General features: G+C 38.3%; 1 protein-coding gene across 1 annotated transcript; it reads left to right on the forward strand.

The window, feature by feature from the left end:
* Positions 1–10,702: 10,702 nt before the first annotated feature.
* On the forward strand, positions 10,703–11,526 carry LOC125847084 (uncharacterized). The gene is made up of 2 exons (XM_049526790.1): positions 10,703–10,910; positions 11,216–11,526. The coding sequence occupies exons 1-2, from the start codon at positions 10,703–10,705 to the stop codon at positions 11,524–11,526; spliced, it is 519 nt and encodes a 172-aa protein (XP_049382747.1).
* Positions 11,527–14,523: the final 2,997 nt, after the last annotated feature.

Here is a 14,523-nt window from a genome sequence, read left to right on the forward strand (position 1 = left end):
CTAAACTACTGATCCTAATACGACTAAGCTACTGAGTGATGTCCTAACGCCAGATGTTCTAATACGCCCCCTCAAGTTAGGTGATGAGTTACCAAGCCTAACTTGAACAAATTAGACTCAAAAGCAGATTTAGGAAGTGCCTTGGTGAGAGTGTCAGCAATTTGATCAGCGCCATGGACATGAACAACACAAACCCTTTTGATGTCAACATAGTGGCGAACAAAGTGAAAGTCCACGGCAGCATGCTTCACACAGCTATGGAGAACAAGATTCTTGCTCAGGAATGTGGCTCCAAGATTGTCACAATAAATTGTGGGTAGTTGATGTACTGGAAAGTGCAGCTCATTTAGGAGATTGGTGACCCATAAGGTTTCAGAAAGTGCATTAGCTACAGTCCTGTATTCAAACTCAGTGGAGGAGTGTGAGACAGTATTTTGTTTCTTTGAGGACCAACTAATCGGATTGTGACCAAGAAATAAGATATAACCAGATGTAGAAACTTTGTTAACAATGTCCCCACCCCAATCTGCATCAGAGTACACATGTAGATTGAATTCATCAATAGGAGTAACGCGTAGGCCGAGTTGAATGGTACCACGTAGGTATCGAAGAACACATTTTACAGCCTTCCAGTGAAGGTCTGATGGTGCTTGCATGAATTGAGAAAGCTTGTTGACAACATAGGCTATGTCAGGTCAGTGAAGGATAGATATTGAAGCCTACCCAAGACTCGGCGATAACATGTAGCATCAGTCAAGTGAGTTCCATCAGATAAGGTGAGTAACTCAGATGCACTCATTGGCATGTTAACACTCTTGCAGTCGGTCATTAGCTCATCATTTAAAATTTCACTCACATAATTTGCTTGGGTGAGAATTAAACCGTTAGAGTTGTGTATCACTTCAACACCAAGAAAATAGTGAAGATTACCTAAATCTTTATTAGAGAACTTAGAAGCAAGGGAAGTGACAACCTGATTGACACTCGAAGTATTGCTCCCAGTGATAATAATATCATCGACATAGACAAGAACGAACAATGTATCACCTACACCATATCTGACTAGTAGTGAGGCATCAAATTTTGTCTTAACAAAGCCTATGGATGAAAGATAACCCGTGAGGGCATTGTACCACTCCCTAGGAGCCTGTTTCATGCCATAGATCGCCTTTCGCAGGCGACATATATGCATTGGTTTGTCATCACTAGTAAACCCCGGAGGTTGAGCCATGTACACTTCCTCGTCCAGGTTGCCTTGGAGGAAGGCATTATTAACATCCAACTGGCGAATATGCCAGTTGTGACAAAGTGCCACAGAGAGGACGATGCCAATTATATTGGGCTTGACGACTGGGCTGAATGTGGAATGAAAATCAATGCCCGGCCTTTGAGTAAACCCTATTGCAACCAGCCGCGCTTTGTATCTGTCGATGGACCCATCAGCATTTCTCTTGATCCTGAAAAGCCACTTGCAGGATACAATGGTTTTGGTCGGGTCAGGTGGAACAAATTCCCAAGCCTGATTTTTAATTAAAGCATCAAACTCATGTTTCATTGCATAACACCACTAGGGGTGTTTTTGTGCTTGTTTGACAGTAGTGGGTGTGACAATGGGGTTCAATTTGGCTAGGTAATCAAACATATGTTTGGGTTTGGTGATATTGTTTAGAAATCGAGTGACAGCACGGGTAGGAGGAGACGGACATCGAGGCAGTGAAGGAGTGAGTTCCAACTCGAGGATAGGATAGGCTGGTTGAGGAGCCATGTGTGTTGGTGGGATGGTGTTTCTACGTTGATAGACACGGAGAGGAGACAAGTTGCTTTGTGTGTCGGTTGGGATCTGCGTTTGTGAGTTTGTAGGGAGGTATGGTAGTTCTAAACGCTGGGCAGTAGATATAGGAGAGGGGTTCTGGGAATTGGGAATTATTGAAGATAAGGAAGATAAAAATTTACCTGGAGAGGGAGGAGTTGTAAGAGGTGAATCTGTTGCGTCCGCTGCTGATGCATTATCAGATAAGGACTGTGAGTTTGAGTTGTCGCCGGACTGGGTTGGAGATGAAGCAGACGGTGATGGAAAAGCTGGAATTGTGTTTGTCGCTATTTCTAATGGAGTTGGCAGATCAGTAACTATGGGAAGTGTTAGTGTGGGGTTCGACGAACTTGGCATTGTTAGTTTTGCCCATTCTAGGTGAGCTGATTTAATGGTAGTATTGGCGAACAATGTCTTAAATGGAAATACATCCTCAACGAATCGTACATCTCAGGATAAATACACCTTTGCAGAAATTGGGTCAAAACATTGGTGACAGTGATGGGATAATGAGAAACCAAGATAGACACATGGGGTAGATTTTGATTCAAGTTTATTTTTGGAGTATGGTTTAAGTCATGGATAGCATAAACAACCAAAAATCCATAGGGAGTTATAATCAGATGATTTTCGAAGTAATCTTTGGAATGGGGATTAATTATCTAGGTGAGAGGTTGGAAGATGATTGATAAGGTAGACAGTGTGATGGCATGCAAAAGACCAGAATTGGGGTGGGAGGGATGCCTCATGTAAGAGTGTTTTCGCAGTCTCGACGATATGACGAGTCGTCGTTCTGCAAGTGCAACTCATTGGGGTGTATAGGGTGGGGTGAAGAGGTGCTGAATGCCGTGAAGTGAAAGATAGGAGTCAAGACTTTTGTACTCACCTCCACCATCAGTATACAATGATAAAATTTTAGTGTCAAAATGTTTTTCCATCATAGGATGAAATTTTTAAAAGATCTCTTTAACTTCACTTTTCTTTGTTAGTGTGTAGAGCCAAGTGTACTTCGTATATTGATCAACAAAAATACAATAATACAACTTTTTGTCAAGAGATAAGACTGTCGATGGCCCCCATAATTCACTAAAAATAATTTGAAGTGGTTTAGAGCTAGACAGTGATAATTGGGTAAAAGGATACCGATGAACTTTATTAGATAAACAAGAATTACAATGACAGTTTTTGTCTCGCTCATGAAATAGTAGCGAGAATTTATTTAAAATAAACCTAAGAACTCTAGAGTGAGGATGTCTAAGACGTTGGTGCAAGTAGTGAGAGGACTAGATGTGGAGATAATCTGAGCTTGGGGATATGAGACAGGCCACTCATACAGTCCATTGTTGGTCCGACCGTGCACCAGTGGCTTCCGTGTTTGCAGATCCTTCACAACAAAGTTAAAAGGAAAAAATTCAATAGACTTAAGATTGTCTTGACAAAATTTAGAAACCGAAAGAAGCTTGCGTTTAATGGAAGGTGCACACAGAGTGTGGGTTAGCTTAAAAACATTATTTGATGCATTTAATTTAGTAGAACCAGTGTGAGAGATAGGAATTTGTTTACCATCACCCATAGAGACATCCTCGTTACCGTGGTATGGCTGTAGGTTGTGCGGCTCTATTGTTATATGATGGGTGGCTCCTGAGTCAACTATCCAAGGGTTGGTGTCCACCGTAAACCCAACGGCATAGTTGGCATTCACTTCAAAGTGATTATAAGACTTCAAACGGCAAACATTAGCAGTGTGGCCAATTCTATTACATAGTTGACATCAAGTAACACCGTTCGGATTGGAATTGGACTGCCATTGTGGTGGAGTGCTTGGATGCGAATTTTGGCGCCATTGTTGAGAGTTGTTGGTCTGTCTACGATTGTTGCGATTATTGGAGTTGAATTTGGTGGGAGTAGCAACTGCAACAGTGATGGTACTATGTAGTTTCTTAGCATTCTCGTAGCGAAGGAAGAGTTCAAAGTCCAGTAGCTTTTCAAACAGTTCCTCATAGGAGATAGCCGTATCGCGTGCACGAATGGCAGCAGAGATCTCACGAAATTCAGGACCTAGACCACTGAGTATTTTGACGATGAGTTCAGGATTGGAAACAGGAGCACCAGCACTGGCTAACTCATCTGAAAAGGACTGAATAGTGTGAAGATATTCAGTAATGGAGCGAGAGTCCTTAGTGACACGGGCAAGCTGATCACTCAAACTGAAGACTCGGGTTTGAGATTTGTTCGCATAAGTGGTATGCAAAGCATCCCAAGCTGATTTAGCCGAGTCAGCGGCAAGAACAGTAGAGGCAATAATGGGTTCGACAGAAGCCATGAGGGCATTCTATATGAGTTGGTCCTGACGGAACCAAGTTAGAAAGGCAGGATTAGGAGATATATTTATGCTGAGAGTAATCGTGCTACCGGGGGACGGAATGGTTCCATCGAGATGGCCAAAGAGGTTGTAGCCATACATAAGCATGGAAAATTGGGCTTTCCAAGTGGCGAAGTTGTGACCACCGTTTAGTTTGATGGGTAATTGGGATGCAGGATTGAATTGAATGATAATATTGGTACCCGTCGTGTTATCAGCATTGATAACTCTGGGATTGTTGCCATTGTGATTGGTCATTGTTGCTGATCTGCGTGAGGAGGAGAAAAAAAATTGATCGTACTCGTTAGAGCGTGAAGAGCCCTGATACCATATAAAGACTGAATGTGTGCTGAAAAGAGCATATTTATTAATGAAGGCAGCAAGGTATTAAATAGAGTTACAGGGAAAATAATAAGACTCCTAAACGAACTGAACTGAAGTAATTTAAATAAGTAATAACTGATGAATTAGTAATGCAATCCTAATACGACTAAACTACTGATCCTAATACGACTAAGCTACTGAGTGATGTCCTAACGCCAGATGTTCTAATAGGAATGACATGGGAGAACCTCGTACTTGACTCCGTTTGTCACCTAGACTCTTCTAATCACGACTTTGTCAATCGAACACTTAAAGTTATTAAAAGACGTTATTTTAAACCCCTCTGACTGTTGACCAAACTTATGTGACGTTTATTTGTTGAATAGGATGAAATGTGTGGTTACATGCGTTTAAAAGCAAGTGAAGACAAAAATTTCAATTAAAAAAAAGTATAATGAAAAGAAATAAGAAAAATTCCCTTCTTGGAATCTTTCCCCATTCATTTATTGTTACTCTTATTCTTCTTCTTCCTCATCAGTTACCACCGCCCCAATCATCGTTGCCCCTCCCCCCTCCTCTCCCCTTCACTTCATTTATCTTTCTCCAATCTTCATCCTTTTTCTATGATACTTGTTTTTTGTTTTCCTATTCTAACACGAGATTTATAGACAAAAAAAGGGAGAAGAAACAAATAAGAGAAAACAAGATTGAAATGACAAATAGATGAAAAGGTTTGGAAGAGAGAAAAAATATGAAACTCTTGATTGAAAGATTAAAATTTTCTCCACTTTCAATTTTGATGAATCTTTCGGCCAAACAACTCATCGGCGTTGATTTCTTGGCAATGTCAGCCTCAACGGTGGCTATCTATGAATGAAGTGGCTGGAGAGATATTTTTTTCGGTGAATCAATTTTAAAAGACTGATTTTGAAGATGAATATGAGATTATTTTTTAAAAATATATATATATATTTGTAATGATAAAAATATTATGGCGTTTTTTGTCTATGTGACAATTTTTATTTGATGTGAATAATGATGTGTCATTCACATCAGCGCGATGGAGAGACACTCGTGCTCAGAGGGGTTTAAAATAACATGTTTTAATAACTATAAGTGTTCGGTTGGCAAAGTCGTGAGTAGAAGGGTCTAGGTGACAAATAGAGTCAACTAGGGTCTCACAGGTCATTCCGCCAAGAAAGAAAGAAGAAGGTAATGTGCTTTTGGGTTTCATATATTATTTTAAGTGGGAAGCTCCAACATTCAAAGTTTGATTACCATTTTTCCCCTCCACTAAATCAAAATAAAATTAATTAATTTATTAAATACTAATATTATAATTACATAATAGTGTAATATGAAGTCCAACAACTACACTTTAATAATGAATGACTCTTCCAATTCAGTGACTCTTTGAATTTTGAAACCAAAATAAAATTTATGTATCATGATTCAATATGCTCCATTAATTTGGTAGGTGAAAAGACAGTTAAATATCACTATAAATACATGTAAGTTGATCCCTAAATCATCATATTCTTTCCTTTTCTTTTCTATCATCTATTGTTCTCTTTTCTTCTTCCTAGATAATGATATAGATACATGTCGTCAAGAAGCTAACTGAGGAAAAGAACAGATAGCTTCATTATGAAATTAAAAAGAGAAGCTTTCTTACAATATAGTTCAAGTGTTAAGCTTAGAAGTATAAGATAGGACCTATATATTCCTTTAGATCTTTTTTATGTTAGCTTATGATTTTAAGTTTTTCTTTTCCATTTGGAGTTAAGGTATGGTTGTCCAAAATAAATTTGGTATGCAACCCATATTTTATGTAATTTTGTATCATTTTGCATTGTTATGAAATTTATTTCTTTGTTTTTGTGTTATTATTCTTTTAAGTGCTACTTAATTGATCGAACTTCTATTAATACATGATGAGTTTGATAATACTTGAATATATTATGTAATATGCTTTTGTTTAAATACAAGTAATTTAAATAAAGATTACTAAAAGATTATTACTTTGGATGAAAGATTTTGATTGTGTTACTTTGTCGTATATCTAACATAGTGTTGCAAACACATACGTATATTGTTCATTTTCACCCATTTTGTTTCATTTTTTATTTTTCTACAATTTATACAATATGAGATTTAACAATTTAATTTTCAAATAAAAATGAGAGTTACATTTATATTTATGCGGCACCCAGCCTAATAGTTTTCTTAAACATAAGCATTCTATATTTTCGGTAGCTTTCCGTAGTGTTAAAATTAATGGTTGGTATAATGACAATTTTGCTTTTGGACATTTTGGTTATGAATTTCTTCGGCCCGTAATTGTTACTACTAAAAACTATTCCCCAAATTAAAATCATGTAAAAATTATTATGAGAATGGAGTAATTAAGCTTCATTTTGTTTAGATTTTAGTAATATAAGTCAACAAGATCATTCTATTAAAAGTGAAAATAGTCTAAGTAAAACGTTGAATTACTAAAATGTTTTTTAAAAGTAAATTTATCATTTTATTTTTTTATAAAAATTAATTGTCTATTAAATTTAGTTGGAAAGACCTTTCATCTACCTTTAGACCTATACAAATTTTATGAACTTTTTAATTTCAAGTTTAATGTGTCAAGTATTTATTTTCTTCACTTTCAGCTTCCAACTATTTAAACATTCTTTATCAAATTATATATAGCTTATTCAATATTTAATTGATGCACATTAAATATATATATATATATGCCTTAGGTAAAGTTACACATTATAATTCTCCTTTTATAGGTCTTTATCAAATTTACAAAATAAAATACACGTGACACTAAAAAAATAATTACACCAAAGGTATTTTTAGTTGGTTGGGAGGTAATATAAACATATGTTTCTATTTCTCTACTCCTTTCTGCTTGAGTGTGGGTATTTAAATATGTTATTTTGCCAAATCAATAGGTAAAGAAGAGATGGAGAAAAGGACAAATATACTCCCGAACTATCGTAAATGGTATGTGATATCCTTTGTTATACTTTAGGGCTATTAATACCTTTACCGTTAATTTTTTAGGCTGTGTATACCCTTAAGGTTAACAGAGGGACACATGGCTTCATCTAAACGATTTGCCTAAATTTATTTTAATTTTTGTCTATAAATTAAAAAACCCACCCATCTAACCCACCCATGACCCATTTATCTTAAGCAAAGTTGGTAAACATCTCTTTCAGTTCTTTACCTATTTTCACCATTGCTTCAAAGGGCAGACTCTGACGTCATGTGCGCCTTGAACTCAGGCATCAACGCTACCGCAATCGACGACAAGCATATAATCCTCCCCCCTTCGCCGCGTTTGATTCTCTTAGCTCTTTCTTTGCAGCATACGAAATCCCCAAGCACATTCACAGCAAAAGTTTTGTTGAAATTCTTTAAGTTTGTGTTAAGATTGATGGGTATTTTCCGTCAGTAGTCCGGCGGTATTGACGAGGATGTTGATCGGCAATTGAAAAGACAATTCTATAGTGACGAAGAGGGGTTTGACTTGATCTTGGTCGGAGACATTGACTTTGACGGCGGTGGCGCGTGGATAATCAGGGTGAAATTGATAAGGCATATGACGTTGTTGGCTTGAGTAGAGCTGGAGGAATAGTTGATGACGAGTTTAAAGAGAGGCCTAGATGAAGAACAAAATACCACCCAAATTATAAAGGAGATTTTATTGTAATTTCATCGGAGATCAATTACGATCCGGTTTTGAATCTGTTGATGCCTCCTCGTGGATCTCACCGTCATTTGTCACAATTTTGCTCTCGATTTCACTGCAAAGCACCGCCGCTTCGAAATGGCAATTTTTTGCATTAAAGGAAAGTTATGTGACAATGATTGTGTAACATCTCGCAACTAGAAAGAACTAGAAGGAAGTTTAAAATCTGGAAATAGTTATTTTTGGAAAGTGTAAGGAAATCTGGAAAATTTTAAGTTGAAGTGAGTTTTTGGTCAACTTCAAACGACCATAACACCTAGCTTAGGATAGTTAGGTGTAGTTCCAGATATGGTTGGAATGATCTTTCCAAAACCGCTAAGTTTGCACCATTCCGAGTTTGTATGATTAAATTATACCTTTTGGAAGTTGGGCTGTTGGACTAAGGAAATGTCTAATCCAGATTTTTGAAGGGCGATTTAGTATTTTCCTTACCTAATTTCTCTAAATCGTTTTAGGAGGTTAATTGGGGTAAAACCAGACTTTATTCAGTTTAGAAAAATTAGAATTTACGCTAGGGCTTGGAAAAGAGAAGAAAAAACAGAAAAGAGGAGAGAATTCAAGAAATCGCCAAGAACGTTCAAGCCTTGCGAGTAGAATTCGTCGGGGGTCCAGCAGTCTCTTTGACGTTTGAGGGTTGGCGCCCCGCGCCTCTCATAGCGCCAGGGACGCCAGTTCTCCCTATTCTTCCCCCACCTTTTCGTACTAGTTCCTAAGTGATGTACCTATGTTTCCTAGTTGATTCTAACACTCTAAGGTACATCTAAACATCATGAAATCATGCCTAAACATGAGATCATGAACCTTGAATCCATAACCCAATTCAAGGAAAGTTAAGATCAAAGTCATAGAAGCTAAGAGTCAAAGTCTAAAAGTTAAGAAGCAAGTCAAAACAAAGTTTCTTAAAGTTTCCAAGAGTCTTTATCAAACGTTTTACCTTCGTTTGAAGACTCAAGTTTTAAGTTAAGCAAAGAGTAAACTTGAAGTTCTTTTCTTCAAAAGTATATGGGGACTAAGGATTCCCAAAGAGATTTAAAATGTTTTCACATTTAAATAAGAACGGAAACTGAGATTTCCAAAGAGCCTTCGGGCTAGTTTTTAGAAAAAGTAATCGCTTTCTAAATGAAGCAAAAGGGAAAAAATTGATTTCCAAGATAGCCTTTGAGCTAAGTTTTTTAGCAGTAATCTCAAATTACAGAAGAAGTAAGTTTTTAAAACTTAAGAGCCAATATATTTTGGGAGTAGTATTGAGCACCGAACTGGGGACGACCATGAGTTTAGATAACTCACGTCACCAAAGAACCATGTAGCCACCATGGGTAGAAAAGAGTCATACTTTTTAGATGAATCCTTTTTGCAATAGACTAGTGGATCCATTAGGCAGTTCAGGTTCTATACCTTTGGCCGGGTATTGGATGCGCTGGCAGTGTGGTAGATCGTTGTATCATCACTATAGCTCTTTTGTGATGGTTGTCTGTTAGAAAAACTCCCACAAAAGTTATTGTATTTTTATATACATCAGTTTATTGTATTTTTACATACATTTCAGAGTTATGTTGTATCCTTGTGCATACACAGAGTTGACATCATGTTTTTAAACAACTTTTCTTTATATTGCACTTGTTTAAACTGTTTTACATTGAAATGAGTTCAATTAAGTATTCATGAGTTGAGAAGAGCCAAGGTAAGTGTTTCTTTCAGATTCTCATTCCAGCCTATGTTGTTTTAGCAATCCAAGTCGCATACTCGTACATTTAATGTATTGCTGCCAGTTGACCTACTTATAATGATCCAAACTCAAGTAACTAGGATTGGCATTCCAGTGCACCGTTGATCCAATGAGTAGTTTAGAGTCAGTCGGTGAGCTCCTTGCACTCCGAAGGATCTATTTTCATTTGTTTCTAGTTAGTTCATTAGGATGTTGTGGGGCTTCTCCCAACATCCATCTCAGTTGTTTTAGAGGCTTTATAGACAGTCAGATGTTAGTCCTTTGAGTCTTTTCATTATCATTTCTTATTGTTAAGACTAGGGTTGCCACTTTTGGCCAAGTTGAATGTTTAATCTTTAAAACATTTTAAGTTATTGTATTATCCAGTTCGGTTAAGTTCATTGACCATTATAGATATGAATAATGTCTTCCGATGAGTTAAGTAAGCCAAGTCAAGGGTTCACTTGGGGCCAGCAATGGCTTTCGAGTGCCAGTCCCGCCCAGGGTGTAGGCTCGGGGTGTGACAAACTTGGTATCAGAGCACAGTATTCAAGAGTCCTAGGGAGTCTATGAAGTCGTGTCTGTAAAGTCCTAGTTATCAGTATGAAGCATGCCACATCATTAATTAGGAGGCTGTAACATTTAGGAACTATCTCACTTCTTTCACACTCATTTCATGCGTTAGAGTTTAATCTCTAAAAAGTTTCCCTGTAATTCGTGCTTGCGCGTGCTTTTCAGATAATGATGCCTCCACGAAGAGCAGTTAGAGGACGTCCTGCTAGGCGTAATGTTGAGGAGCAAGAGTTACCCAATGCACCTGAAGTGCAACCGCAAGGAGAAGTTACTAATGCTGAGTTCAGAGAGGCTATTAAGATGCTCAGTCAAGTTGTGACTAACCAAGCTGGGCAGCAGAGAGGAGATCGACAAGAAGAGACTAACATTTCAAGGATTCGTGAGTTCTTGAGGATAAATCCTCCAAGTTTCACTGGTTCGAGCACTGCAAAGGATCCAGAGAACTTCATTGAGGAACTGAAAAAGGTGTTCGATGTGATGCATGTTACTGATACTGTGAGAGTTGAGCTAGTTGTATATCAAATTAAAAATGATGCTAGGACTTGGTTTGATCAGTGAAAAGGGGGTAGAGCTGAGGATGCACCACCTGCGAGTTGGGCATGTTTTGAAGAGGCTTTCTTAGGAAGTTTCTTTCCCCAAGAACTGAAAGAGGCTAAGGTACGTGAATTCCTCACACTTAAGCAGGATTCCTAAGCGTTCATGAGTATGGTTTGAAATTCACTCAACTGTCTCGCTATGCTGCGGAAATGGTTGCAAACATGAGGAGTAGGATGAGTCTATTTGTTGTTGGGTTATCATGTCTATCGAGCAAAGAGGGCCGGGTAGCAATGCTTATTGGAGACATGGACATTTCGAGGTTGATGGTCTATGTGCAGCAAGTAGAGAAAGAGAAGCTAAGGGATATGGAGGAATTTAAGAACAAGAGGGCTAAGACAGGGAATGAGTCCGGGCAGCAGAAAAGTAATGCCAACCAGTCATCCTTTCAACAGAAATAGAAGGGCCCTGCACCATCATCTGCTAGTGCACCTGCACCTAAGAAAAATATGAGTACAATAATCAGAACTTCAGAGCTAAACCTGCTTATTCTCAGGGTAGTATGGCACAAGGGGGTAGTAAGCCTCTTGCATGCGCCAAGTGTGGTAGGAACCATTCAGGTGTTTATCGTGAGGGCTCCACTGGTTGTTTCAAGTATGGTTAGTGTGGGCATTTCATGCAAGAGTGTGTAAAGAGCAAGCAGGGAAGCGGTAATGGGGGCAATAGAGCCCAGTCTTCTTCAATTTCTCCACCAGACAGAACTGCACCTTGAGGGGCTACTTCCGGTACTGGCGAAGGAACAAATCGCTTATATGCTATCAACAATCGTCAAGAGCAAGAGGATTCACTAGATGTTGTCACTGGTATGATTTAAGTCTTTGACTTTACTGTTTATACCTTGCTAGATCCAGGAGCGAGTTTATCTTTTGTAACTCCATATGTTGCTATGAACTTTGATGTTATTCCTGATCAACTTAGTGAACCATTTAGTGTTTCTACACCTGTTGGTGAGTCTATTCTAGCAGAGAGAGTCTATCGTGATTGTCCCATTTTTATCAATCACAAGAGTACCATGGCTGATTTAATCGAATTAGACATGGTAGACTTTGATGTCATTCTTGGTATGGACTGGCTTCATGCCTGTTATACCTCAGTTGATTGTAAAACTTGAGTTGTCAAGTTTCAATTTCCAAATGACCCAGTATTAGAGTGGAAAAGCAGTTCAGTAGTGCCTAAGGGTCATTTCATTTCGTACCTTAAGGCAAGGAAGTTAGTTTCTAAAGGGTGTGTCTATCACTTAGTCCAAGTTAATGACTCAAGTGTTGAGGTACCTCATATTCAGTCAGTTCCAATAGTAAGAGAGTTTCCAGAAGTCTTTTTTGATGATCTACCCGGAGTCCCTCCTGAGCGAGAAATAGACTTCGGCATAGACATCATTCTAGATACTCGTCGAATCTCTATTCCACCATACATAATGGCACCATCAGAGTTGAAAGAGCAGTTAAAGGATCTTTAAGATAAGGGATTTATTCGACCAAATGTCTCACCTTAGGGCGCTCCGGTCTTATTTGTGAGAAATAAAGATGGTTCCCTTAAGATGTGTATAGATTGCCGTCAGTTGAACAAGGTTACCATCAAGAACAAGTATCCTCTTCTAAGAGTTGATGATCTTTTCGATCAACTTCAGGGTGCTTCTTGTTTTTCTAAGATAGACCTCAGATCAGGTTACCATCAATTGAAAGTAAGGGAATGTGATATTCCAAAGACGGCTTTCAGAACCAGATATGGTCATTATGCGTTTTTGGTCATGTCTTTTGGTTTGACCAATGCTTCAACAGCGTTCATGGATCTTATGAATAGAGTCTTCAGACCTTATTTAGATATGTTTGTTATCGTCTTCATTGATGACATACTAATCTATTCAAGGAATGAAGAAGATCATGTTGATCACCTTAGAATAGTTCTTCAGACTTTGAAAGATAAGGAGTTATATGCTAAATTATCTAAGTGTGAGTTTTGGCTTGAATCTGTGGCATTCTTAGGCCATATTGTGTCTGGAAAGGGGATTAAAATTGATACTCAAAAAATTGAGGCAGTGCAGAATTAGCCTAGACCCACATCTCCAACTGATATTAGGAGTTTCTTGGGTTTAGCTGGCTATTATAGAAGGTTTGTAGAGGGGTTCTCGTCTATTTCGTCTCCTTTGATGAAGTTGACTCAGAAAACAGTGAAATTTCAATGTTCTGAAGCTTGTGAAAAAAGCTTTCAGGAATTGAAAAAGAGGTTGACTATCGCCCCAGTTTTGACCTTACCAGAAGGTACTCAAGGTTTTGTGGTGTATTGTGATGCATCTAGAGTTGGTTTGGGTTATGTCTTAATGCAGAATGGCAAAGTTATAGATTATGCCTCCAGACAGTTGAAAGTTTATGAGAAGAACTACCGAACCCATGACTTAGAGTTGACTGCTGTAGTATTCGCTTTGAAGATATGGCGTCATTATTTGTATGGTGTTCATGTTGATATATTCATTGATCACAAGAGCCTTCAATATGTGTTCACTCGGAGAGAGCTAAATCTCAGACAAAGGAGGTGGTTAGAGTTACTCGACATAAGTATTCTTTATCACCTAGATAAGGCTAATGTTGTTGTTGATGCCTTGAGTAGGTTGTCTATGGGTAGTACTGCCCATGTCAAGGAAGAAAAGAGAGATTTAGCGAAGGATGTGCATAGACTTGCACGCTTAGGAGTTTGACTTATGGATTCCACAAAAAGGGGAATAGTGGTGACGAATGGGGCTGAATCATCAGTAGTGTAAAAAGTGAAAGAAAGGCAAGACTAAGATCCCATTTTACTAGACTTAAAGGCAAATGTTCATAAGCAAAGAGTATTAGCTTTTGAACAAGGGGGAGATGGTGTATTGAGATATCAAGGTAGATTGTGCGTACTTATGGTGGATGGACTCCAAGAGAGGATCATGGAGGAAGCTCATAGCTCCAAATATTCCATTCATCCGGGTTCCACAAAGATGTATCGCTATTTGAGAGAAAAGTATTGGTGGAATGGCATGAAGAAGGGCATTGCAGAGTTTGTTGCTAAGTGTCCAAATTACCAACAAGTGAAAGTAGAGCACCAAAGGCCCAGTGGTTTGACCCAAAATATAGAACTTCCGAAATGGAAGTAGGAGATGATAAATATGGATTTCATCACAAGCTTGCCATGGTCTCCCAGATAACATGATTCCATTTGGGTGATTGTCGACAGAATGACAAAATCAGCCCACTTTTTGCCCGTAAAGACTACCCATTCAGCAGAAGATTATGCTAAGCTATATATTCAAGAAGTGGTAAGACTTCATGGAGTTTTGGTCTCTATTATTTCAGACAGAGGTGCGCAATTTATTGCACAGTTTTGGAAGTCATTCCAGAAAGGCTTGGGTTCAAATATGAACTTCAGTACTA

Source organism: Solanum stenotomum, chromosome 12 (genome assembly GCF_019186545.1).
Source record: "Solanum stenotomum isolate F172 chromosome 12, ASM1918654v1, whole genome shotgun sequence".
NCBI classification, from domain to species: Eukaryota; Viridiplantae; Streptophyta; class Magnoliopsida; order Solanales; family Solanaceae; genus Solanum; species Solanum stenotomum.